The 26,301-nt window shown below is 47.5% G+C and overlaps 2 protein-coding genes across 11 annotated transcripts in view; one reads left to right on the top strand and one right to left on the bottom strand.

The window, feature by feature from the left end:
• The window catches only part of LOC308056492 (myosin-IIIb-like), a 48,017-nt gene extending 38,956 nt beyond the window's left edge, over nt 1–9,061 (bottom strand). The window contains exons 1-9 of the mRNA XM_080371978.1: nt 8,871–9,061; nt 8,720–8,785; nt 8,509–8,639; nt 5,755–5,857; nt 2,908–3,010; nt 2,294–2,450; nt 1,865–1,967; nt 1,474–1,602; nt 107–215 (exon numbers count right to left, since the gene is read on the bottom strand). Of these exons, the coding sequence (XP_080228104.1) occupies nt 107–215; nt 1,474–1,602; nt 1,865–1,967; nt 2,294–2,450; nt 2,908–3,010; nt 5,755–5,857; nt 8,509–8,639; nt 8,720–8,785; nt 8,871–8,987 (1,018 nt within the window). The 5' untranslated portion in view covers nt 8,988–9,061. The remainder of the gene's footprint in view (nt 1–106; nt 216–1,473; nt 1,603–1,864; nt 1,968–2,293; nt 2,451–2,907; nt 3,011–5,754; nt 5,858–8,508; nt 8,640–8,719; nt 8,786–8,870) is intronic.
• An 80-nt stretch (nt 9,062–9,141) lies between these two features.
• On the top strand, nt 9,142–25,685 carry ARHGEF39 (Rho guanine nucleotide exchange factor 39; the record flags this gene model as incomplete). 10 transcript variants are annotated; one of them, XR_013924959.1, is made up of 10 exons in its annotated part: nt 9,142–9,207; nt 9,796–9,868; nt 10,999–11,183; nt 11,795–11,889; nt 12,207–12,327; nt 13,342–13,460; nt 15,078–15,148; nt 15,922–16,050; nt 19,625–21,750; nt 21,966–25,685. XR_013924959.1 is itself a non-coding variant. In XM_080372598.1 (9 exons), exons 1-9 carry the CDS (start codon nt 11,037–11,039, stop codon nt 21,979–21,981), a joined length of 1,017 nt encoding a protein of 338 aa, XP_080228724.1. In that variant the 5' UTR covers nt 10,867–11,036. The 10 variants fall into 10 exon arrangements, 2 of the variants coding, with proteins under 2 accessions (XP_080228724.1, XP_080228723.1); XR_013924960.1 differs by having other exon boundaries at nt 9,152–9,207; nt 9,796–9,872; XR_013924961.1 differs by lacking the exon at nt 9,142–9,207 and adding an exon at nt 9,214–9,438.
• Nucleotides 25,686–26,301: the final 616 nt, after the last annotated feature.

The following is a 26,301-nucleotide window of genomic DNA, read 5'->3' on the forward strand; positions in this document are numbered from 1 at the left end:
CAGACATTTTTGTTTCCAACAAGTTGGACATGTGTGGGGATACCCTTCTGTCAAATATGGGTCAGTCTTTCTAGCCAGCATATCTGCAATTCATTATGTTTCTTACCTTGTGCCTGATGCTGGGTGTGAAAACGCTGAATCTGCTCACCTCGGGTCACTGACGTCGTACAAATAAGGCATTTTAACAGTTCATCTTCTTGGACTCCAAACTGACCCTGGGAGAGAGGAAATAGATGAGTCAATAGTGAACCTTTATTCTTCTTGGGGGGATTGTATCTCCTTGTGTCTGTGCGACACCCAGTGTAATGGGATCATGATTCAGATTCAGGCCTTTGATCTCCACTATAAGGTAAGTATTACTGTTAACATCTCTCAGCACTGGAGTCAGATATGGGCTCTCAGATCTGCATTATCCCTGCAGCGACCAAGCTCACTCTTGCGCTCTCTCTGAAATACTTTCCATTTTGCTTTCCTTCTGCTGCTACCTTTCACTTTCTTTAGGAGACACGCCAGTCCCTGCTAAGTGCTTTAATGACTTATTGAACAGCACCATTCAGAGGTCACTATGTTAAGTGCTGAGATGTCTGAGCTTCAGCAGACTTCAGTCACACAAACCCAAGAGACAGGAAACAAAGGGAATGCAGATAGAACCGAACCCCTCAGCGATTGCTTTAACAGGAATTCCCCTCCCATGGGCAAAAAACAAGGAGCAGACTTAAGAAGACAGACAAAAAGAAGCTGGCTACTGAACAGATGTAGGTCGTTGTTTCAGCTATGGTGTAGGAAAGAAACAGGCAAAGAGATGGGAGTAAAACTAAAACTGAAGAGTGCTAAGATTTCGAAGAGATCAAAACAGACATAGAAAGGGCAGAAATACATTCTGTTCTGTGTTGTTAACAAAGCAGAATAATGTATCCATCCCATATAATAAAAATGAGATTGTCCTGGGGAATATATACATCTTAATCCGTGATAATTTCATGTGAAATAGCAGAAACTTTAACTCTGGATAACCAATAAAAGTTGATGGCAGTTGAAGCAGTATCCTTGGACAAGATCTGTTGAAAACACAGAACTAGTGTTCAGATACTGCACACCTGAATTTCTCCGAGGCATCACCACACTTAGAAACGTGTAACCATTTAATTTTAAACAGCTTGTATTGTATGAAGTCAACAAGGCACATGTGATATTGCCATATGCAAGAGGCTGGTTCTAGACATACAAGTAATAGAAAAGTGAAAAAAGAAATAGTAAAGTGTCTCTTTGGGCATGAATAGCAGTGAACACAAATGCAGTTGTGGGGTCATACTGTGCATTTCTTGAGAAAACTCCTTGTTCTTCAGGAGCCTTCACACTCCGAGGCAGAAATGTCCTCTGCCATCTCTGGCAGGAGCAGCTCCCGCAGTCACACTGGCAGTGGGAACCAGCACCATATTCATAAGCTTTCTGTCAGCTCTTCTTGTGACTTACCGCTGCAGCCTTCAGCCATCCTCGTGAGGCTTCACTCACTTTTACAGACCCATTGCTCTCCTCAGGTTGAAAGGTCACATTGCCCAGAGACAACACACCAGCCAAGATTGCCTGCATGTCCACTTGCTCCTAAAACACAACAGAAAGGTGACTGAAAACCTATCAGCATGTAACAGACAACATGGGAGGGCCTAGAAGTTGGTGAGGTGAGGGAAAAGCATAGGCAGCCTGTGGGAAAAGGCACTACATGAAGACTGACAGATTCAGGTATGGAAGCACCATGGAAAATCCAGAGAGGAGAGAAACAGGACTAAGCCTCAAAACAGCAGCCAGAAAGAAACCCTATGCCTGCAAGCAGCACAGATGGACATTAAACGACCCCAGAACTAACCTGTTCTTGGAAGCCCACCCTGTCAAGGGCATTGCACACCTCTTGGTATTTGTGTTTCCAGCGCTGAGCTACATCCCATGTACAAAACTGTCCACCTATGTACCTGAGAAAATGTATATCCCATACAAAACTGTTATACAATCAGCACAGCAGGTCAGTCCTACCCCAAAGGAACAAAGCAGATCAGCAGTGGTGGAGACATGAAAGGGAAAGAAACTTTTCGAAGGTAATATAGCAGAGACTCCAAACCTCCCAGCTTCCATGATGACCCATTATGTAGCACCATTCAGATCCCACTCCAGCTTCCATTCATTTACCTGTACCAGGCTCCACAGACAGAACCACAGGGAAGAGACATAGGCTCCACTATGCTGCTTTCCCTTCCACCCCCCATCATGGAGACTAAACTAGGGTCTGCCTTTGAAATACCTGTAAAGTGAAGGATCCAACAGCCCATACATCTCCTTTTCCTCTGAAGAGAGTCCAGCAAACATGTAGTAGAAGATATGGAAATTCCTCTCCCCAGTATCCTGATGCACCACCCGTGACTTCTCTAATAGGTACTCACTCAGCTTTGCACCTCGCACTGCACACAAGAAGGTGACAGGGTAAACTTTGCACTTGGGGACATGAAGCTGAGTTGTCCCACATCTCTTACTTGGTGATAGAAGCATAGGGCTGCCTAAAATAACTTTCTTATGTGCAATACCCTCTAGACTGCCCAGTGCTCTGCAAATGGGCTTCTCCATGTTTTCCGTCATCTTAGAGATGCCTGCTCACCTCCTTTAGCAGCAACTTAGGCTTCTGGCACCATAAAGTATTACTGATACGTCCCCTGCACTGTCACCTCCATATCCCTCCTGCACTCCCACAATGGCCAAACCCAGCCCTTATCCTATAGCTGTGGCCACTCTAAGATTTTACTGAATTGCACACCATTCGTACAGGCAGTCAGGTGTCAAAATTTCACCCTCCACAAGTTCTGGCTGCTCAGCCCTCTCCCTCCGGCGTCTAACCATCCCCCAGACTGCCCTGGAATTTACCTGTGTTCTTCTGGAAATGCAGCTCTATGTATTTTCCAAAGCGGCTACTGTTGTCATTCATCACAGTCTGGGCATTGCCAAAAGCTTCAAGCAACAGATTTACCTCGAAGAAGTGAGGAAGCAGAACGAACATTCTTCAAACTAAGTGATTCAATCTAACTTACTTGCAAAACTTTATTTCTAGCATTTCCAATTCAGCATTCACTTGGAACAGGAACCACTCCATGAGTACCCAAGAGCTCCCATTTTATCATACCCTGGATAAAGGAACTGAAAGAAGCAAATATAACAAAGACTAAGCAGCATGAGACTACTGAAAATAAGCACAATTAAACTGATTTGACCTCAGTAAGTTCACCAACTCATCTGTTAAAAGATAGATTGGTATAACAGATTTCCACAAAGCATCTGACATGGCATCACTAGATAATTCGACTGCTATACTACAACAATAAACAAGGTAAACATGGCACTCAGCAAATGTAAGCACGATAACTTAGCTGCTGAAGTTTGTTGATAGCATAAGACTCAGGACAGCGAATTATAGAAAAACCTAACAGAACAATCAGACCACTTTGGTAAACTGGATGCAAACAAGGTGAAATGACAGGTGTTGGGTTTTTTTCAGCCAAGAATACCTACTGACTGCAAGAAAGATGCCTTAGGATACGTACTGGGCAGCCTGCTGAACACAGCTTTAAAGCATGACACTGTAATCCCAAAAGGGCTAACTCAGTCCTCAACTGTATCTACAGGAACCAAATAAGATGCCTATTATTTCTTCACTGTCACCTCTAGGCTTTCCAAGGATTTTTCCAGACAGCTCAGCTGGACTGAGGTGAAGTTTTGTTTTCAGTGGAAGAATTGCAGACTGGGTCCAGGCACTACGCTGGGCAAACACAGCTGTCCTGCTTCCTGAACCTACTCAGGTCAAAAGCAGTTTGGCAGTGTGACCCAAGCCAGCTCTAAGTGGAGCCAGCAGGTATGTCAGTGCCACACTCCCACAAAGGAGCACAGGTGTTCACCTCAGATCCACCATAGATGATACCACACTGAAATAATGTGCCATTTGAGCCCAAAGCACAGCACAGTGCGGTGGGTTTGCAGGGCAAGGTTTTGGTGGCGGGGGGCACAGGGGCGGCCTCTGTGAGAAGCTTCCAGAAGCTGCCCCCGTGCCCGGCGCAGCCCGTGCCAGCCGGCTCCGAGCCGGGCCCGGTGCTGGGCAAGGCCGAGCCCGTCAGTGCCGGTGGCAGCCGCAGGGATCGTGTATTTCAGACCGTGTATTGAAGTGCGACCGAGCCCAGCAGCCCCGCGGCCCCCGGGCCGGGGCAGGGGGAGGCCGGGGGGCTCCAGGCGCCGCAGCAGCGGCTCCCCCAGCCCGCGGGGCGGCCCCCGGCGGGGCGGGCCGTGCCCCCAGCCCGCGGAGCCCCCGGGGGAGCAGCTCCCCCCCCGCAGCCCGGGCAGGGCCCCCCCCGGGGCAGGGGGTGCCCGCAGGGGGCTGTGACCCGCGGGCGGCGGCGCTGGAGCAGCTCCGGGCAGGGCCCGCGGCCCCGCGGGGAGAGGAGCCCGGGCCGGGCCGGGCTGGGGCAGGGCCGGTGCCCCCGCGGGGGGCCGGGCCGGGCCGGGCTGGGCCCGAGGGGCTGCGCCCGCGGGGGGCCGGGCCGGGCCGGGCCGGGCGTGAAGAGCCGCAGCCCGTGGGAAGGACCCACGGCGGAGAAGGTCGTGGAACTGCTGCCGTGGGCTGGAGCCCGGGCTGGAGCGGGGGCAGAGTGAGGAGCCCCGTCCCCGAGGGGGAAGGAGCGGCAGGGACAGTGGGTGAGGGACTGACCCCAGCCTCCTCATGCCCCTGCACTGCTTGCTCGGGATGGGGTGGGGTGGTGGTGTTGAGAAGAGGTATAGAAATTGGGAGTGAACCTGAGCCTGGGAAGAAGGGGGGGCGGGGGGGAAGGTGTTTTAAGATTTGCTCTTATTCTTCATTATTCTACTCTGATGTTAACTGGCAATAAATTAAATTAATTTTCCCCAAGTTGAGTCTGTTTGTCCTGTGACAGTAATTGCTGAGTGATTTCCCTATCTATATCTGGACCCAGGAGCCTTTTGTTACATTTTTCTCCTCCTGTCCAGCTGAGGAGGGGGAGTGACGGAGCAGCTTCAGTGGGCATATGTTGTCCAGCCAAAGTTAACCGACACCACAGAAAAAGATCTCTGAAAACAGAGACTTTAAAATGAAGTCCCAAGATTCCAAGAACTCACTCTGCTTAATCTATCACATGGAAGGTTAAAGTATGATTTGCCCCAAAACCCTCACAACTACCTGGGGAGCAATTCAAGTGGAAATACTTCAACCAAAGAGATAAATATGTTTCAGAATCAGCTACCAAAAGCATATGAAAACAGCAAAGATGAAGTTGGCCAGGTAGGAGGTATGTGCCTGACAGTAAGTGTAAGTAGCCAAAGAAAGATGACTAAGGGCTGTGTGGATTTTCTATCCCTGTGTACCATTAAATCAAGAGTTCATTTTCCAAATAAAAGCCCTTGTTCAACCTCAATCAGGAAATTATTTGGAAAAATGGCCCTAATCCCTTAAAGAACATGATAAACAACTGCAATAATTTTCTATCATTTAAGATACCGCAACATTACCAGCAAGCAGAATTACTGCCCTACAAGCCCTTCTAATTTGTGGTGAGCTATTTCACCATCCTTATGCACTGTTTTCTTACGTGTCTTACGTTTTGCTCCCTGACTTTCAGTGGTGATTCATCAGCAGGCCTCTGGAGTCTAATGCAAGTTGTTTTGCGGCAATGTTACTTCTGCATCTCCAAGCACCATCCTGTAATGACCTACCTGAAGGATCTGCTGCTCCAGCTGCAAGTTGCCTTTGCTAAGGTTCATTATGTGCTGCAACAATAGCTTTGTGCTCTCTGTTTTCCCCGCGCCGCTCTCTCCACTGCCAAGAAAAAGCAAAGGAAATTCCAGCAGCTGTAAAGTATCGTTGTTCTGCCCCTTACATCTTAGTGCCCCATAATTTAAGAGTGTTCTCCTGTCCAAGCATTTCACAGCTTTTTCAGCTAAACCACATATGTGAGCAGCTTTACACAGTGGGTCCCACAAGGTCCTGACCCTTCCCCGGGGGAATTTTTCGCCATCTGCAAAGGAAGTACTCCGTGCTGTCATTTCTGGGCAAGGTGCACCAGACAGACCATTTGCTCTGCTTCTTCAGAAAAAATGTATCCAACTTCTGGAAAACAATCTCCTCCAAAAGGGATCTGATACATCGACTCCCCCACACATGCTGGAGTTGACGGCTTCCTCTTTTTCCAGAGAGATTTGCCCCATCATCTCATATCCACAGCTGAGTACTGATCTTGAGATGATGTGACAATCTCAAACCTCAGGTGCTTCACACATTCACATGCATCAGCCGGTTGAGAATGTGGGCACACTGCCACAGGGCTGCCTGCACACCTGCAGCGGTGTGTATCGCTCTGTCATCACACGTACCCAGCACCTCCACCTCCAAGTCAAACAAGCAGCACTTGGAAAGCACAGTTTCCCCTGTCCTGGGAGGGAGAACGTACCATCAGTGAGACGTGTCTTTGACCGACAACATCATACTGGCAGAGAACTTCAGTGCATGTATAGAAAAAAAAACGAATGCAGGAAATGCTGAAGGTATACTTGAGGGCAGGTCTCAATTTCCATACCTGACCTTTGAGCAGTGTGGCTTTATTGCTTTGTAGCTCCCAGTGGCTCTGCACTTGGGATCAAGTATGCATCACAGCAAATACTACAAGATACCTGATCTCAAGCACAGATCAGGCCATCACCATCCAAATATGCACAAACAAAATAAGACCATTCTGACAGTTGAGAACATGCCATCCAACAGCACTCCTGCACAGTATACAAGATGTATTCTTGTTTTCAGTGACTTCCTTCCCCCACAAAAGCACTGCTAGTCAGCATTCCCACGGTTCAAGCTTGTCCTTGTACCCTCTGACAAGCACAGCAGCTTCACAAGGTCCTGCAAACACTGTCTAGCTGCAGGTGTGTAACTGCCCCAGGCTGTGAAGAAAAGCAGAGTAATCTCCAGGAGACCTAAGTGCTGTACCACAGCACACCCAGGCTGTGACTAACGTTCCATGACTGGGAAGGCAAGAGGAGCCAGTGCAGGACCACTTGATTGCAATGAGCATTTGTCACCTGGGGGCAGCTGCTGCGTTCAGCATCAACCTCTGAGATGTGCCACTCAGACCTCCCAGACAGCTAGAGAGAACGAAGAGACCACAAAGAATAGTAGAGCCTGACAAGTCTCCATGCTGTTCTCAGAAACTGTGGTGTAACAGGAGTGACTTCCTCCTGCCCCTCTGCCCCAATGAGGTTACCTTTGCTCATGCCAGGTAATCTTAGTAACGAGTGTTTCACCACTCACAGAGAGCAAAACCATGACCCTCCTATGAGAGCAATGCAGAGGCTAGTTAACAGGGTTACATGATGCACAGGAGTAGCTCAGACTCTGGTCCCTGAGACCACGAACTGCTGGCAGAAAACCATCAGACCACTCACTTCTTAGCAAACATCCACAGGTTACTCTTTCTTGTCCTCCACTTCCCAAGACAAACACTCTGACTGTTTTGCATCCCTAAGAGCCCTACCAGCAGAACATCATCCACTGAATTCACGACCACCACTCTGTGTGTGCACTTCATGTAAAGCACAGGCACTGATGGCCTGCAGGCCAGAGAAATGAGTCCTTACTCAAGGGATCCTCAAGGTCAGTTCCCAGTCCCACCGAGATTCAGCAAAGCATGTCCACACCATACAGACTGAAAATATGAATAAAATGATCAGAAGGCCAATATAAAGATGAGAATATTAGATCAAACAAGCTGCCAATTAACATTGTAACCAAGATGACATTTACACTGTTCTCTGCAATACCCAGAGCAGGCAGTTAGCATTCTGAGGCTTTCTCCTTGATGCTGTTTGATGTTTTCTCTGCCAGCTACTGCTGTTTGAGGCCGCCTCTGCTCATTGATGCTACCTGCTGCCCTGCACAGTTTCAGCAGAACAATAGTGACTTCAGGGAGTGAAACGCCTGTGACATCAGATTGCTTTTTGGTTACAAGAACCTATTTCCACCCCCACCCACCCCTTCTAGTGGACAGGACTGTCCACGACTAAGATTTTTCCTAACCAGACTCCCAAAGGTCTTATAGCGCGAAAAAGCTTTTTCTTTGCCATGCTCTTTGGTTAACCACAGGCAGCTCCACTTCGGGCAAACAGGTTCCCTTCGTTACATTATAGCCCTCATTACAGCAGTTACGGCGGGAGCTGTTTCGCCGAAGCAGAGCACCTTGTGGCTTCCCCAGGGCTGGTTAAACATCCTGGTGTCACCTGCCCCCCGCAACGAGCCCGGCACCCCCCGCCTGGCAGGCGGGTAGCTAGGGCAAGTGCCGCCGCGTCCCGACTCGCCAGCAGCCCCGCGGGCGAGCTGCGCCAGGCGCGTGGCCGGGCAGAGCCCCGAGGGAGTCCCCCGGCCGCCGCCCGGCCCCCGCCCCACCCGGCTCCGGCGAGCCGCCGGCCCGGCCCCCTCACCTGATGACGATAGACTGGCCCCGCGGGCTGCCGCCCCCGCGGCCCAGCATGGCGTGGTAGGCGCGGCTGGCCACGGCGAAGATGTGGGGCGGCAGCGTGCCGGTCCCGTAGTTCTGGTACCGCTCAGACACCTGCGGGCAAGCGGCGGCACGGAGTTGGTGAAGGGGCGGGGAGGGCGCCGGAGCCGGCCGGCGGGGGCCACGGGGCTCACCTCTCTCCCGTACAGCGACAGGGGCTGGAAGGGGTTCATGGCGACGAGGATGTCCCCGATGTCAGTCTAGCGGAGAGGGGAGAGCCCGTCAGCGGAGAGCCCGTCAGCCGAGCGCCCGCCACCGCCCCCCGCCGCAGCCCCCGGCACTCACGTAGATCTGCTGCCGCAGAAACCGCTGCTGCAGCCCGGCCAGCAGCGCCACCTCGTCCAGCTCCGGCAGCTCCGCCAGGTTCCCGCCCGGCGGACGAAGCTCCCCCACCGACACCATCCCGCACCGCTCCCGCTGCCCGCGCCGCCGCCGAGACCTAGGCGGTGCAGCCCACCCCGCCCCGCCCCGCCCCGCCCCGCCTCGCCCCTCCCCGCCCCGCCTCGCCCCTCCCCGCCCCGTTTCCGCTCCGCCCCGCCCCGGGGCCGCTCCGCCCCGCCCCGGGGCCGCCCGCCGGGGCGGAGCCTCCGTTTGAACGCGGGGCGGCGGCGGGCCCGGGCAGGTAACGGGTGGTGAGGCCTTGCGTGGGCCCGGTGGCCGAGGGGAGCGGGCAGGGCGGCCGGGGCTGTCCGCCGCTCTCCTGGCGGTCCTGTCTCGGGCCTGTCTCGGGCCTGGTGTCCTGGGGGGGCCGCCCTGAGGTCTCCGGGGCTGGGGCTGAGCCTTCCTGCGGCTGCTGCCGCCGCGGCCACCGTCTGCCCGAGGAGGCCGTGGGGCCGTCCCGGGCCCGGAGGCGGTGAGCGCCGCTGGGGCGGCGGGAGCGGCGGTGCTGCCGGAACGGAGGGGGGTTTTGGAGGGTATTCAAAACAGGGAGATGTAGCTGTGCGGCAGGGAGTTCTGCCGGTGGGGCATCGTGGGGCAGGCGGGTGCGCGGTGGTCCCTGCCCTGAGCCTCAGGCATGCGAGCTGGGGCGCTCCCGCCTGCCTGCGGGTGTAGTGCTCTCCAGCGTGCCCGTGGGCTCGGGGCAGCTCCCACCCGACGCGGCCAGGACGCGGTGTACTTCGGAATAACGGGAGTGTTTGCACCGCTTGCTGCGAGCGGGAGATGGTCGAACAAGCCTGGTTTAACTTTTCTTGTCTTTTTTAATTATTAGCTGTTACAAACGACAACGTTAAAATCACGGCTGCAACCTACCCGGGCTAAAGGCACGTTTCAGTCTGTTCCTGGTGGGTACCTTGTGGCTGCACGCTAACGCCGAGGTCAGCTCCTGCGTGCTGTTCCCTGCAGCGCTGCCTCCCCATCCACAGGCGTGCCAGGTCTGCCCTGCTTGATCAAGCTGTGGCCTCGGCTGGTCTTGTGAGTGAATATGAGGATAAACTCCGAGAAACTCCTACCGCTATAAAATACTTTGTGTGTCCCTCGGCTCTCTAGACTTTCACTAACTTGTTAAATGAGTCTTGGTACTCAAGAAACTTTTGTTTCAGACATTGATTTAGATTATCTGGAATGTCTCTGGAAGACTGTTTGACAAAGTCTCTTTTCTGCAATGACACATCTTTCTGTATTGGTGTAGCTTGTCCATATGGGAGCTAGAACTTTTGCAGCGGTAGCTCAGCTTCCAGTGAAACAGCAGACTTCATGCCATGGCAAGTGCACACAAGCCTGCACTGCCTTTTGATCAAAAGGTAGAGCAATATTTAACTGTTGCTCTGCTAACACATGCCTTTTATCACCCGTTGTCAGAGAAAGGGAGTTTTTTTCTCTGTTACGAAACCACGGTGTTCTTGCAGAAGAGAAGAGCAGCAGCAGAGCTGGTTAGTAAGTGGATAGCAGGATAGGATTCACAGCTGTTGCTTAGTCTCTCTCAACTGAAACCACAAACTACTGTTAGAAAATGATAATGCAAACCACTTGCTTCTTGGAAACCTCTAGGGGAAAACAAGAAAGAGTGCATGCGCTCTCTCTTTCTCTGTCTCTCTGCTCCCCCCCCGCCTCCCCCTCCTCCAAGACAAATCTTATGGCTGGCTTCTACCCACGGTACCTCTTCCACCTACTGACTTCCGTGAGTTTTTGAGAATTCTGCCCAAAGAATGGGGCAAAGCACAGGAAGCAGTGGTTTGTGAGCGGGGCTGTATACCTCAGATTTGCTTACAGATGTATCATAATGTACTGCTTTTATTTTCTCAGTCTGGTCTGTCTAAAACTGTTCCTCTGGTTGATACAGGGCTCTGGTACCTGTGGGAAGGAACGCAGAAGGAAACTGTTATTAACAGCTGTTGGTAATTGACTTCCCTTCTTTCATAGTAAAGCATAGGTTATTCTTTTTGTTGTGTGTCCATCTCTCTTGGCTCTTCAGGATCAGTTACCTTTCAGCGTATCAGCCCTGAGGCTGCCATGGGTGACTTGTCCCTGCTCTTTATGGCTGGAACAAACACTGTGGAAGAGCAGAGGGCTCGCTGGGAGAGAAAGCGCAGCCGGACAGCCAAGGAGCTTCTGGAAACTGAACATAAATACCTTGAGCAGCTGGATTTGGTGGTCACAGTGAGTATTTCGGCCCCTTTGTATATGTGGGTACCTTTAGACAGCATGTGTCTTATTTGTGTTGTCATGGGAAAGGGTCAGAAGCAAAGCCTTAATATATCCCTGCTGCATGGGAACTATTGGGGCGGGAAGGTTTGGGGTTTTGTTGGTTTTGTTGATTTTTTTTTTTTTTTATCCTTTTACCTTCTCTGTAATATCCAATAGCTTGTGGGTTTGATCGCTTGGTTTTGGCCTGTATACAGACATGAATCTTTAACCTTTGATTGTATAGGGGACTTGCTTTAAGATGTCTAAGATGTATGAAAAGTAAATGCACAGACAAATCAAAGATAGATTGTGAACAAGGTACTGAAGAACAGATGCATCTAGAAATACTGAACTGTATCAGTGCTGTAATGCTATTCCACGTGTTTACGGTTGTGGTCAAAGTTACCATGAAGGTTTATATTTGATGATAGGTGTATTAGTTAGGCATTCACAATATCTGATATCCTTTTGAGCTAGAGTATGCTGGCTGCAACTTCTTGCTTCTGCTTGCTGTGTGACACAAAACCTTCAAGTGACCGATGAATTTTACTTGCTGGAAATTCTCTCTTTTTTTTCTTACTTAGTTCTTTGTGACAATTTTAAAGGCCAAAGGGACGCTGAAACCTGCTGTGTTGGAAATCATATTTGGACCCCTGGAATCTATATATTCAGCGAGCCAGTAAGTGAACACACTGATATCCTTCCTGTAATTGTATGGGAAGGATCCTACACTGGTGAGAAAGTAAGATTTCAGGAAATAAAGCTAACGCCTTGTGAAACAGGCATTCACTTCTAGCAGTAAGTCTGCTCCACATTATTTTTAAGGGATGTGTTCTGTAGCTTATGCTGTGACCGCCAAGCCTGTATTTGGCACAGAAACTGAGTGTGAGGTGGAGACTGATAGGGGAAGGTCAGCATAGGAGTGAACTAGAGGGAGCTAAGAAAATGTCATCAGTAATGAACCTCTCATGAGTTATTTTTGTTCCTTGTGCACAGAGTTCTGTTGCTTCACCTGGGAAGAGGGAATTTGGGACCAGGATTGGAAAATTTCTGTCAGAATCTGGAGCTTTATGGCCACTATGCAGAGAACTTGGAGCAGGCAAATAAAACCTTGAAGGTAAATATCCCCTTTATTCTTCATGTTCTTTCTTCCCTCTTTTTATCCATTCTGTGAAACAGCTACATCCTTCCCCTTTTTATTCTGGACTGATCAGTTTTCTTCCTTCTTCTGGGCTGCTTCTATTTTCTCAGTCTTCCTTCCATGACATAATGCTGAAAACTTCTCAACTTACTTAGAGGTTCAAATTTTTGAAGCTTGTTTCAGATGTTTGTGTATGTATTTGCATACATTGAGCACAGCTTTCTCGGAGTTCTGTATTTACTCCCACACCTCCTTGGCTGGCAAGTCTGGAGAGTTTGCAGTGGGAATGCTAGGTGACAATGATCTCTTCTTGGAGAATTATCGGTTTTCCTAGTCTTTCCCACTACCAGTAACTGTATCTTAACAGTGCTTCCCAACTTTTTTCCTATGGTAGAAGAGATTTTTTTCCTTCTCACTTACCTCTCCAAACACAACTGTCTTCCAAGAATTTTCAGAAGGATATATTTTTATTTTGAAGTCCTGACAGCTGTATCTGGAATTCAAACCACCTGACTTCCAGTTTTTCACTGTGCTTGTTCCAAGCTGCAGGATGTACTGGGATGTTTCCCTTCTGTTCTATTGGCATGCGTATGATCATACTTCTGATTTCCCAAGAGAAAGAGCTGTTTTGGACACTTGCCTTGAGGTGATGGGAATGTGGGCCTGCACCAAAGTGGCAAAAAGCCACAGGTGGACTCCTTGTTTTCCTATCTCAGTCAACATTCCTTTTTGCCTTATTTCCATTTGCTGCGTATACTAGCTTTACACTTCTGTGCATGTATGAAGAGGGAATATTGCTTCCATTACCTGTTGGAAATGGTGGTCAGGAGAAAGGCAATGGCTTCCCTGTGGCCATGAAATAAGCTGTTGATGCTTGCTGTTAGGACTGAGTCCTAAACTGTAAGTTAAAGAGTTCCAAGCTCTGGTGCAAACTAGAGCACATATTTCTTTTTGTAGTCTCAAAGCTTATGTCTTTTCTACTGCATGCAGGAGCAGTTGAAGAAAAATAAATCATTCCGACGGTTTAAGAAGCTCCAGGAGACTCGACCTCAGTTTCAAGGGAGGAGTCTAGAAGATCTGCTTCCCTTGCCCCTGCAGAGGCTGCACCAGTAAGAAGCAATTCTGAGTCTTCAAGGTGTTAGTATGAGAAGGAAAAAAGGAACATAGCAGTGTCTTGGTTGCTATGGGAGGTAAAGTTGCTTAATGTGTCTCAAAATCTGAGTGTATGGGCAGCAATGAAACAGACCTGAAGACATGCCTGTAAGGTGGAATTGGTATATGTGGATGGAAGACGATGAAGAGAGGTAGCTATGTTTAGCCCTGACTCCTAAGCCCTTCATCTACCTTTTGGGTAGAATTGAAGTGGAGGCTTTCTATCATCTTGGTAAATTACTGAAGCTAGGCCCTGAACAAAAGCAAGCTGTCTGAAGTGGTGCTCTCTGCCAGAGATGGTCTTGCTTTGCTTTTGTGTGGGTTGCTGACCTTGGAGTATTTTGAGTCCTGTCTTGTAGGTTGTTGCTTCTGGAGAGAGATAAGATTAATAACCAGATACAGGAGGAAAGTTCCCCTGTGTTCATCAGGGCCATATGCTTTTCTTAGATTCGGTGGCTATTGCAGTTATCTGAGCCTGGGCAGATCCAGTCTGGATTGCTGTGTTCCCCCATTGAAGTTTCACCTCCCCTTTGAAGAGGCAAGCTGACTGTGCGAGGTCTGTGCTGCATGCGCTCAAAGGCAGCCTTTTCTTGGGGTGGGTATGTGTGTAATACAGAGCAGAGGTAGTCTGCTGGGAACCCAGATGCTGCTGCTATAGATCAGGTCACTGCTCTTCAGCTGTGGTCTTATCCACAGTTAATATATTGATATAAATTATAAAGCAAATTTGAGAGATTGAGAGCCCAATTTCTTTGAAAATAACTTGGAATGAGCATACCGCAGCCTTTTGGGTAGCTTTATGTAACCTTTTTAATCAGCTTGACAGATATAAGCTTTCTTTTTGCTGTAGTTTTTTGGATCATTCCATTAAATTTGTAAAATAGCAGTACATTTATTGGTGTCCAACTGTTTGGAAAATTGGTGGCTTTTTAACAGAAGGTCTAACTTTTTCCTTAATCAGCTCTTTCAAGTTTAAGTTTCTTTGAAGCTTTACATCTACTGCAGGTCATATGACTTCTGCCAGTTCATGAATCAATTCAATGTGGTATTTATTCTGTCATTTCAGACTGAAAATAGTTCAACTTTGAGAGAAAGCATTTGCTGAGATCTGATGCTTTTTGGTAAAGACTAGAGAGGAAAAAAGAAAAAGGCAGCTCCCAGTTCTTATAGAAATGCCTTTGTCTTGTGTGGGCAGGAAACATACAATATGAATGCTGCCATTCAGACATTAAAAAAAATAAATGGTTCAAAGAGAAATTCATCTGTTATTGAAGGCATTTTTATGTGAATGCTAAGAGAATCTCATGAAGTTAAGTAATATGCAAGGTTGCTTTTATCACATCCCCAGGAAATAACAAAGCCTTGCAAAGGTATAAAACACTTGGGTTAATTTAGTTGATAAATTTTAAGATAAAATGAATGTGATTGAAGAATTGCGACCAAAAGATGCTTGGTTAGGCTTGGAGTTGTGTACCCAATCTCCTGGTGGAGTGTTGCTTGTTATTCTGTCACTAGTAGGAGATGCTGTTGTTCCTAGTATCTTTCTGTGAAATAAACCTGCTCTCTCTATTTAGGTACAAGCATTTCCTCAGAGACCTGCTGGAGAACACCAACCCAGACAGTGCTGAGCACCAGGGGCTTGCAGGTATAATTCTACCTGTAGATGCTGGCTTTGATCAGTGTTAGCCTTCTTGCTAATGATATTTTGATTCTTGTCTTCTGTCTACTTCCACAGGAAGAAAATCTTCCTCTTACTGGGGTTCTAGTGGATTACTATTTGCCTTCTACATCTTTTCCCTGTCTCCAAGATATCTCTGAGAACACACTGGGCATAAAATATGGAGTAGTTGACTGGGAAGTTGGCCTAGGGGTTAGATTGGCAAAATGGACATCAAAACAGATTACCCAGGGAAGTGGTTGATGCCTCATCACTGGAAGTATTTAAAGTCAGGTTGGATGGGGCTTTGAGCAACCTTGAAAGATTTTTCTGCCCAGGGCAGGGGAGTTGGACTAGATGATCTTTAAAGGTTCCTTCCAATCTAAACTATTCTATGACTCTACTGGTCATGTGCCTCAATTTTCTAGGATAATTCATGTCCTTCTTGCCCTATTTACTAGTAGTTAACACCACTTGTAGGGCATTTTTCCTGGGTTTGCTTCCAAATCCAGGAAATAATACTTGTGTCTAATGTTTCATTGGAAAATAAACGTTTTCTAGAACTGTGGAAGTGTTGCTTGGGGAGAGACCTCTGGAGGCCATCTAGTCCAATCTCTTGCTGAAATTACCACATAAATCTGTTGTTGATACCTGATTTAAAACATTTGCTGCTTAATTTCATTTTCTTTTTACAGCAAGTTAGATAAGGTGTAATATGCACTCATTTGTGAAAGCTTCAGAATATGCTGCTATAATTTCAGAGGCTGTGAAATCTGTTTCTGAGGTGTCTCGATGGGTCCAAGACATCATTCATAAGAGAGAGAACTCATTGCAACTACTTCGGGTTCAGAAACTGCTCAAAGGACAGCAGACTCAGGTTTTGAGTCCAGGTGAGTTTTTCTTCTGCCAAGCTGAGGTAACTGGAGATTCTCACCTTCATCTCTGACTCGACTCACATTAATGAGTTTTCCCCTTCTGCTCAAATTCCATAGATAAGTGGTGAAGGAATATAATTAGTAATTCATACACTTAATTTTTTTAAGGTTTTTGTTATTGTGTTTTTAGTAAGGATAAGAAGCAGCTTAATGGCCTGGCATTCAGGTAGGAGAGGCTGATGACATGTAGTTAGAAAGTTAGTAACAGGAACCTGTTCGTTCCAACAGCCAGGAGGTTTTGGGAGTATAAGTCCTGGGTGACAATGACAGACAGACATTGAATAATTTTGGAAGAGTGTAAGTAGTGGTATTGTCCCTACTCCATCGCAGGAACCATAGATTTCAGAGTGTCAAGGGCCCAAGGACTGTGGTGTTTTTTACCTTAAGCTACAAGCTTCCTGGACTTCTGCTCACACACTTCACATGAAGAATGCATGGTTAAATTGTGCCAAAATAAAGTCACAGTCAATGGTGTGTGAGATCCCCTAACTGGATAACAGGTTTCTTTATGACCTCTTGTGTGACTGTGTGCTCTCCATGCCCAGAGCACACTCCAAGTTACATGTGAAAAACAGTGAGAAATGTGTCCAGTCTGGGCAATTATGAAAAGGTCACCTGTGAACCCCCTGTGAAGGTTCACCTGAACACAGGTGAAGCCCCCTGTGCCCTCACTAACACTGTTATTGCAGAGATCATCTAGAAACAGTGCTGCAGCTGGAGAGCAGTGTTGAAGTCACTGTGTATAAAGGTCTCTAAGGCACACCTCCAGGTACTTGTGAAGGTGGTTGTAATTCATATATGTGGATTTTTCTGGGGGGAAAAACTACCCCCCAGTGGAATGGAGGACAAAATCAGAAAGGTAAAAGAAGTGAGAACTTGTGGGCTGAGATAAAGACAGCTTAATAAGTAAAGCAAAAGCTTCACATGCAAACAAAGCAAAGCAAGGAATTAATTTACCACTTCCTGCTGGCAGGCAGGTGTCCAGACATCTTCAGGAAAGCAGGGCTCAATCACGTGTAATGGTTACTTGGGAAGACAAATGACATCACTCTGAATGTCCCCCCTCTTCCTTCTTATTCTTCCAACTTCATATGCTGAGCGTGATGTCATATGGTACAGAATATCCCTGTGGCCAGTTGGGGTCAGCTGTCCTGGCTGTGTCCCCTCCCAGCTTCTTGTGCACTCCCAGCCTGTTTGCTGGTGGGGTGGTGTAAGGAGCAGAAAAGATCTCTATGCTGAGCAGTGCTTACACAACAATAACCAAAACATCCCTGTACTGTCAATGTTGCTTTCAGCACAAATCCAAAATGCAGCCCCATACCAGCTACTCCGAACAAAATTAACTCCAGACCAGCCAAACCAGCACAGGTAGAAAAAAGGGTTATTTATGAGAGGTTATTCTGGAAGATGCTCAGTCAATGGACAGATTAATTTAGAGTTCTCTTCCCCATTCTTCTTAGAATCCTTTTGGTGGCGCTAGCTGAAAGCGAGCTAACACAGGTGTGCTCTGCTTGTCCTGAGCATTGAACAGTTGTGGGGGAACCTCGGTGCATTGGGGTAGTGCATGAGTGAAAAGCTAAATCAGTTGTTCTGAATGACAGCACTAATAAGATAAGCCTGTGACATTTAAAAAAAGAAAAAATCAACCACAAAACAGTATAGCTAGACCAGAGATGGCCATCATTTGAAAGCATTGGGCCCACTTATTTTTTTCTCTGAATATTCTGAGACATGTAGTAGGACAAGTGTTGAGTGTCTGCAGACACATTTCCATTATCTAGGATGGAAAATTGTGTCGGTTGTGTTTTCCATTAGCTGGAGTGAAATAGGCACTATTGGATGCAAGAAGCAGAAAAGTAAGAGACAACTGGGGCTTGCTAGCTTTGGGCCAGCTTTCCAGAAACAAGCTAGCTTTTGCAGAACCGTTAAGATTGCATCCTGTTGCTAGGAGGGGAGAGGTGAGAAAATGTAATGCTATAGATTAAGAGAAAAGGAGCAGCTTTGGAGTTAGATGTCTCTCATTTGGCAGTGTCTCAGAGACCCTGCTTTCCATATATAGGTAAATACATCTTTGCCAGAACTGCTTCCCTAAGGTAGCAACCATTCTGCCATCCCTAGCTTCCCTAGGGATGTTTCCTTGCCTTCCTTTCAGAATTCTTTCACAAGAATTTCCTAAATTACATGCCCCTGGGAACCCTGAAAACAGATCTATATCCCAATACTTCCAGCACTGTCCAGCTCAGACTGCATGCCAGTGTATCTGATCACAGCTTAGCCTGAAGGAAACAGTTCCCAGTCCAGCCTTATGGTCCTGACACCTTCCTTCCATTCGTTTTTTTTAAACTTGGACTGATTCTTGCACCTCACCTTTTCCTTAGTTACTTTCATATAAGAGGAGTGGATTCCCGTAGAGTAAGCTAAGTAGGGATTCACTTGCCTCTGTTTTGTAACTGTAGCATGCTAGGTAAGACACAATCCATAATCAAAGCACAATTGTCTTGTTTTCTAAAAGGTACTTACTAGCTCAGCCAGAAGCTAAGCCGTGAAAGACAGTGGCTGAAATTCTCTGGCAGGTGTTTCCAGGCCAGATGATAATACCTTACTATGGCTTTACCTTTTAATAAATAATCTTACTGGCAGGTATCTTCATAATTCCCATGAGTTGAAGGCCATCTTGTACAATAATCCTTCTAGTTAGAGCTACTGCTTTGTATTCCATTTTGTGTAGATGCCATTTTTTAAAATTGCTGCTTACAGCCAGGTTTATCAAATAGTTTTAATTCTTTCCTGCTAATTTCTCTGCCTGTTGCTTTATTTAATTCATTTTATGGGCAGATGACACTGGACCCTACTCTAAGAGAAGGTTGATAAGGTTGCCTATTCAGATCTTCCTTTTAATAGTTGTTTTGTATCCCCTTTGCTGTCTTCTCATTAGAACAGTAATCTGTGTTATGTAGTTTGTGAACTACTGGAGGTCTGTGTATAGTTAGATGACCTGTGAAACATGCTTTTTTTTCAATTGGCATGCACAAGAAAATAGAACAAGGGAAAAATAATAAACGTTCAAAACTTAGGCTAACTTCTGTTTCACCACTAATGACAAACAATTGGTCAACACAGTTTAAGAGTTCATGGTATGTTTTCTGGATTTTGGAAGGTTTATGTTAATTTAAATGTGTGCATATCATTTTCAAACCATGTTTTTGTTCTGGTCTCTTTAAACAGACTTGCAAATCATCATATCCTCTTAACTAACATAGTAGATTGATAACAGATTCAGTTTGCTCCTTGTATGCTAAATTTTTTGGGCTGATTACTGCTTTTGCATGGGTGCTATCAGCTGGTGATGACCTGGCCTCAGGTGATGCTCGGTGCCTTCTGATGGCTGGAATTGATGTAGAACCTGGTAACCTTCAAGGGAGGCTCACTGTATTCCTGTTTGTCTCATTACACCCCTTTTCTGCCTCTGCCCCCCCACCCCGCCCCCGGCAATGATCTGATAACTCTTCTGTTTCCCTTGTGTGCCTAGGGCGTCGGTATATCAGAGAGGGCTGGCTTGTGGTGGTGCCTTCAAAGGGAGAAGAACTGAAGCGCAGGATGTTCTTCCTTTTTTCTGACATCTTTATTGCAACAAAGCCCTGCCACCCACTGCACCTGCTGAACTCTAACAAATTGGCATGCCAGGCTGTCTACCCGCTTCACCAGTGCACAGTGGATAAAGTGTTTGGCCACACGCAGAGCCAGGGAGGGCTCCTCAGTGTAAGTCACAGAATCACAGCACGGTCAGGGTTGGAGGGCACCACTGGAGATCATCTAGCCCAACCCCCTGCTAAAGCAGGGTCTCCTAGCGCAGGTTGCACACAGTCGCATCCAGGCAGGTTTCAATTATCTCCAGAGCAGGAGATGCCACAACCACTTTGGGCAGCGTGTTCCAGGGCTCTGTCACCTTCAAGGTGAAGAAGTTCTTCCCCAGATTCAGATGGAGCTTCCTGTGCTGCAGTTTGTGCCCAATGCCCCTTGTCCTGTCGCTGGGCACCACTGAGAAGAGCCTGGCCCCGTCCTCTGGACATTTGTCCTTAAGATACTTGTAGACATTGGTAAGATCCCCCCTCAGCCTTCCCAGGCTAAAGAGGCCCAGCTCCCTCAGCCTTTCCTCACCAGCCAGGTGCTCCAGTCCCCTGATGGTCTTTGCAGCCCCCACCGGACCCTCCCCAGCAGTTCCCAGTCCCCCCTGAACTGGGGAGCCCAGCACTGGGCACAGCACTGCAGGTGGGACCTCACCAGGGCAGAGCAGAGGGGGAGGATCCCCCCTCGACCTGCTGGCCCCGCTCCTCCTCATGCCCCCCAGGGTCCCACTGGCCTGCTTGGCCACCGGGGCACACAGCTGGCCCACGGGCAACTGGCTGCCCACCAGCACTCCCAGGTCCTTCTCCGCAGAGCTGCCCCCCAGCAGGTCACCCCAGCCTGTGCTGGTGCCTGGGGCTGTCCCTCCCCAGGGGCAGGACCCTACACGTGCCGCTGTGGAACTTCATGAGGTTCCTCTGCCCGACTCTCCAGCCCATCCAGGTCTCTCTGAACGGCAGCGCAGCCTCCTAGTGTGTCAGCCACTGCTGCCAGTTTTGTCTTCCTGTTTCTGCCTGGCAGAAGCATCAGTGGATTCACACTTGCGATGCAGGTCTCTAGCTGTTTCAGCAGCAGCAGGACTGAGGTGATTAGGGTGACAATGGTAAATGCAACGAACTAGTCTTGAGTTAGGGCAACTCGTCTCTTTGTGAGTGAGGTAGGTCCTTTTCCCTTCATGGTGGAGGCCCTCCACAGCACTCTGGGGTACAGGTAGCTGGTTGATTCATTTAGCTCAGGTGAAGAGGGTCTATTAAGACTCTGACATGTCCTCACCAGAGCCACATATTTTGGGAAGACAGCCACAGATTCATGTGACAAAGAATGCATAGCATGACAGTGAACGCGTAGCATTGCCTTGACTGTGTACTAAGCTTACAGAAAACCCTGAAAAACAGAGACTGAAAAGATGTGGGTATTATCACAACAGATACTGCTTGTGCTTCTAACTCCCTGAGAGCTGCAGGGTCTTCGATAGGACTGATGCCTTAGTACGGGTTTCAAGTTCAGGTCTTCCTCGGCTGCAGCACCTGGGGTCTGTGTTAGCTCATTCCTTGTAAGCTGTGATAAGGAAGACTCCGGGCAGGCTGCGATCTGTAGGTGGTGGTGGTGGTGGAAGGACCGCTAGGGGTGGCTCGGCATATGGGAGAAAACTGGATGAAGAGCTGCTGAGAGCTGTAATTGCCTACTTTCAAATACCCTGCTAAGTCAAAGTGAGCTGTCATCTGTGGCTGGAAGGAATGGTCATGACTAGTACTTGCTCTGTGTTGTCCAGCCTCTGGTTTCTCCCAGTACCAATGCCAAATTTTTCTGTCTGGGAAGGAAAATTGTTGAAATCAGCATGCAGGGCTGAGCTGAGTTCAGTAGTGATGGCTCTCCTTTTCTTAGAGTTGCTGCCTTGGCAAGGAATGCCATAGAGTGGCACCAGATTTTGTTTGCTTTTCAGCTTTCCTTTCCACACAAGACACTGTTGTTGATGGCCAGCGACCAGGAAGATATCAATGACTGGTATCGGAGCCTCACAGCTGCCGTCAGGTAGGCTTCTGTTTTTTAGAGGTGGAAGAGGCTGAAAGGAAGGGGGCAGAACATAAAAATGGTCATATGAACCTGTGTATTATATATGTATTATATATGGTCCATATTATATATGGTCCTAAGGCTGATAGAGAAGACCTGACTCTGGCAGCCAGGGTACAAGGGAATACTAAGCATGTATTAACAGTGAACTTCCCCTTTGTTTTCCTCTACAGGCAGCTGAAAGCCTGACCCATCTGAGTACAAGACAGACTGGTAGGACAACCACTCTTCTTTGTAGAAGCCTACACAATCTTAGGAAATGTGCAAGGATGTATAGTAGGAGAATAGCATTTAGAGGGACTACACGCTGTGTTTTTTGAGGTTATAAATGTTTTGTCAGGTGTTTTGATCTTAATACAGATATTGTGATAGTATGCACACTAAAGACTTGTATATAAAAAAATCTGTATCAAGACTTTTCCTCAACTTAGCTTAGAAACTTCTAGCTTTTTCTACACTCCCCACCCCCCCCACCCCCCCCCCCTTATTAATTTAAGGACAAGCAGAAGAGAGCCTGATTTGCTTTCCCCCATTAAATGTTTTTATCCGATCATCTTTATATTGTCTATATATATGTCTCCCTGCTCTTACTTCTGTGTCCTTTGATCAAAACAGATGTTTTGGATAATGGTAGCATAGCTATAATGCTGTGTTTTCAGCTAGTGCTGCAGGGCCATAGTCATCTTCCTCCCTTGATATATTTTTATCATTCATAACCTTGAGTTTTCTACCAAAATACTTTGACAGTTATTGTCCCTCCTCCTCTGTGACAGGCGGGCAGATCAAGGGAAAATGATTCAGTGGTTAAAATCCTACCCCTCTCCTTTTCTCATCAATCCCACAGAAAAGTTTATCTGCTGAACTATCCAAAATAAATTGGGAGGTAACATAGGCTTATGCTTATCGAACAGCATTCACATTTCTAATGTGAATCCAAAGAGATTATGCAGATCAAACGGCACTCACCTTTGCCTTCAAGGTATGCAGTAGCCTTATTGTTTTGAAATGCTACAGTGAAAAACTTGGGCAGCACCTGTGCTCCTCAAGCACAGTAAAATCTTCAGAGGGCTACAGTCAGCATTCTGGGTCATCACTGGTAATGTGCTAGGGTTCAGTTTACTAGGATGAAAGACCAATTTAAGAAAGAAATACAGATAAGGTATTATATTTGAGTATTTTTTTAAAGCCTCAACACAGACTTTAAACGTGGAAGCTCTGCAGCAATAGCACTATGATTAATGTCTTTTACTGAGAGGGAAAATATCTGTTTGAATAAGATGCTAGGTCAACTGCAAAGAGGACAATTTCAAGGTCATTAGAAACATAAAGATTAAGGTCTGTCTTTTTAGTGGTTTGACTTGGACTTTTTTTTCCTACTTCCTTGAATAGTACCACACATCTTTAATTTCTCACTGGAATTTGTTAAAGCAGAAGTGGTACTGTGTGAGATAAGTGTCCTGAAGAGACTTACCAAATTTTAAGTTCTGTAACGTAACTTGATTTTTCTTTTTTTGGTGTCTTTCCATGCAGCTAACTCACTACATAGGACCACTGGTCTTAAGGTTGTGAAACCTGGGAGAGAGGAAGGAACCCAACATGTTTGTTGTTGTTCCCCGCCCTGCTCCGCGTGCCCCCCCCCCCGAGGTATAGCTAGGCCTTTCAGGTACTAGCTGTACTTGAAATCAGCAACAAAGCTAGCAATTTAAGTTTCTTATTTCCTAGTAGCTGTATCACTCTGAAAATGTTCTGCTACTATCCTTTTTGTTCTAATAGGGCAATACAGAGATTTCTCGCAACCCTACACCTGAGGCTGAGCTATCTACTGAGTTCTTGTTAGAGACCACTAATATTCCTGCCCATATTTGCTCATTATAACACAAGTCCCTTTGGTACTACCTCTTTTAAGACATATCCCAGTGCTACCATCCTATTTGCATTCAGCACTTCTGAAACAGCAAAATTAGTGATTTTTCCACCCTGAAAGGCTGTACAGTGACTTCCAGATAGCACTGTAGCTCTGTCACAGTGAAGTGGACTTGCTGCCCTAGAGAGTAGGGCTGTTGGACCACAAATTGTAACAAACTCAGTCTTGGCTGGAATAAGTTACTAACACAGGTGCACAGGAATATACAGAATAAACAATGGGAGGTAGAGATGTGTGCACATTTGCAGCTCTGTGATCTTAGTGGCATCCCGGAGACATGGTGGGATGGGTCCTATGACTGGAGTGTTGGAATGAAAGCATACAAGCTTTTTAGGAAGGACAAGCAGGGGAAAAGAAGGGGGGGTGTCAGCAACCAGCTGGAGTGCATGGAGCTACATCTGGGAATGGATAAGGAGCTGACCAAGAGCTTATGGGTCAGGATTAAAGGGAGGGTGGGGACAGTTGACTTTATAGTGGAGTCTGCTACAGGCCACCCAACCAGAAAGACCAAGCAGATGAGGCCCTTTATGGGCAGATAGGTGCTGCCTCACATTCACAAGCCCTTGTCCTCATGGGGGACTTCAACCACCCCAGTGTCTGTTAGAGGGACAATGCAGCAGGGCATAGGCAATCCAGGAGCTTCTAGGAATACTCAAGGGCACCCTTGGCTGCAGTGACCATGAAATGGTAGAGTTCAAGATCCTTAGGGCGGCAGGAAGGGTGCATAACAAGATCATTTCCCTGGACTTCAGGAGAGCTGTCTTTGGCCTCTTCAGGGATTTGTTTGGTAGAGCACCATAGGACAGAGCCCTGGAGGAAAGGGGTGTCCAGGAAAGCTGGTTAATATTCAAGGGTCACCTCTTGCATGCTCAAGACAAAGTTGGGCAAAAATGCCAGAAGGCCTGTGTGGATGAATGAGATGCTCTGGGTCAAAATAAAACACAAAAAGGAAGCATTGGGGTGTGGGAGCAAGGGCAGGTAGTCTGGGAAGAACACAGAGAAACTGTCCTAGCAGTCAGGGATCAGGTTAAGAAAGCTAAAGCCCCGATAGAATTACATCTGGACAGGGGCTGTCAAGCACAACAAGGAAAGCTTTTGTAGGTATATCGAGTGAGAAAAGGAAGACTAGAGAAAATGTGGGCCCTCTCTGGAAGGAAACGGGAACCTGGTTACCTGGGACATGGAGAGGATTGAGGTACTCCATGATTTTTTCACCTCAGTCTTCACCAGCAAGTACTCCAGCTACACTGCCCAAGCCACAGAAGACAAAGGCAGGAACTGGGACGATGAAGAACCACTCACTGTAGATGAGGTCTAAGACCACCTAAGGAACCTGAAGGGGGCGTGTGTGTAAGTCCATGGGACCTGATGAGATGCATCCATGGGTCCTGAGGAAACTGGTGAAGTGGTTAAGCCACAGTCCATCATATTTGAGAAGTCATGGCAGTCCAGTGAGGTTCCCACAGACCTGCCAAGGGGAAATAATCCCCCCATTTTTAAAAAGATGTCCTGGTTTCAGCTGGGTAAATTTGCTTAGTAGCTGGTGCAGCGCTGTGTTTTGGATTTGGTGTGAGAATAATGTTGACAGGACACTGATGTTTGTGGTTGTTGCTGGGTGATGCTTATTGTAAATCAAGGACTTTTCAGTTTCTCGGGCCCTGCTAGCCAGAGGGGTCATGGGAAATTGGGAGGGGACACAGCCAGGACAGCTTACTTGAACTAGCTAAAGGCGTATTCCATACTGTGGGATGCCGTGCTGAATATATGTAAGCTGAGCTAAGAAGAAAGGGGGGGACATTCAGCATTATGGCATTTGTCTCCCAAGTAACTGTTAACGCATGATGGAGCCCTGCTCTCCTGGAGATGGCTGAACAGCTGCCTGCCCATGGGAAGTGGTGAATGAATTCCTTGCTTTGCTTTGCTTGTGTGTGTGGCTTTTGCTTTACCTATTAAATTGTTCTTTTCTCAACCCCTGAGTTTTACGTTCCCTTCCGATTCTCCTCCCCGTCCCTCTGGGTGAGGGCGAGTGAGCGAGCAGCTGTGGGGTGCTTGGCTGCCAGCTGGGGTTAAACTGCGACAAAAAGGAAATAAGGAAGACCTGGGAAACTACAGACTGGTCAGTCTCACCTTGGTGTCCAGCAAGATCATGGAGCAGATCTTCCTGGAAAACTATGTTAAAGCACAATTAAAAATAAGGAGGTGATTGGTGACAGCCAACATGGTTTCACAAAGGGGAGGTTGTGCCTGACAAATCTGGTGGACTTCTATGATGGGGTTCTAACTTTGACAGATCAGGGAAGAGTGACTGACATCATCTGCCTGGATCTGTGCAAAGCTTGTGACACTATCCCACACAACATCCTTGCCTCTAAACTGGAGAGACATGGATTTGATGGGTGGACCACTCAGTGGATAAGGAATTAGCTGTATGGTTACACTCATGAGTTGCAGTCAAGAGCTCAACGTCCAAGTGGGGACCAGTGATGAGTGGCATTCCTCAGAGGTCTCAAGTGGAACCAGTGTTGTTCAACACCTTTGTTGGTATGATGGACACTGGGATTGAATGCGCCCTCAGCAAGTTTGCT

This window comes from Falco punctatus (genome assembly GCF_963210335.1).
Source record: "Falco punctatus genome assembly, chromosome: Z".
In the NCBI taxonomy this organism is placed as follows: Eukaryota; Metazoa; Chordata; class Aves; order Falconiformes; family Falconidae; genus Falco; species Falco punctatus.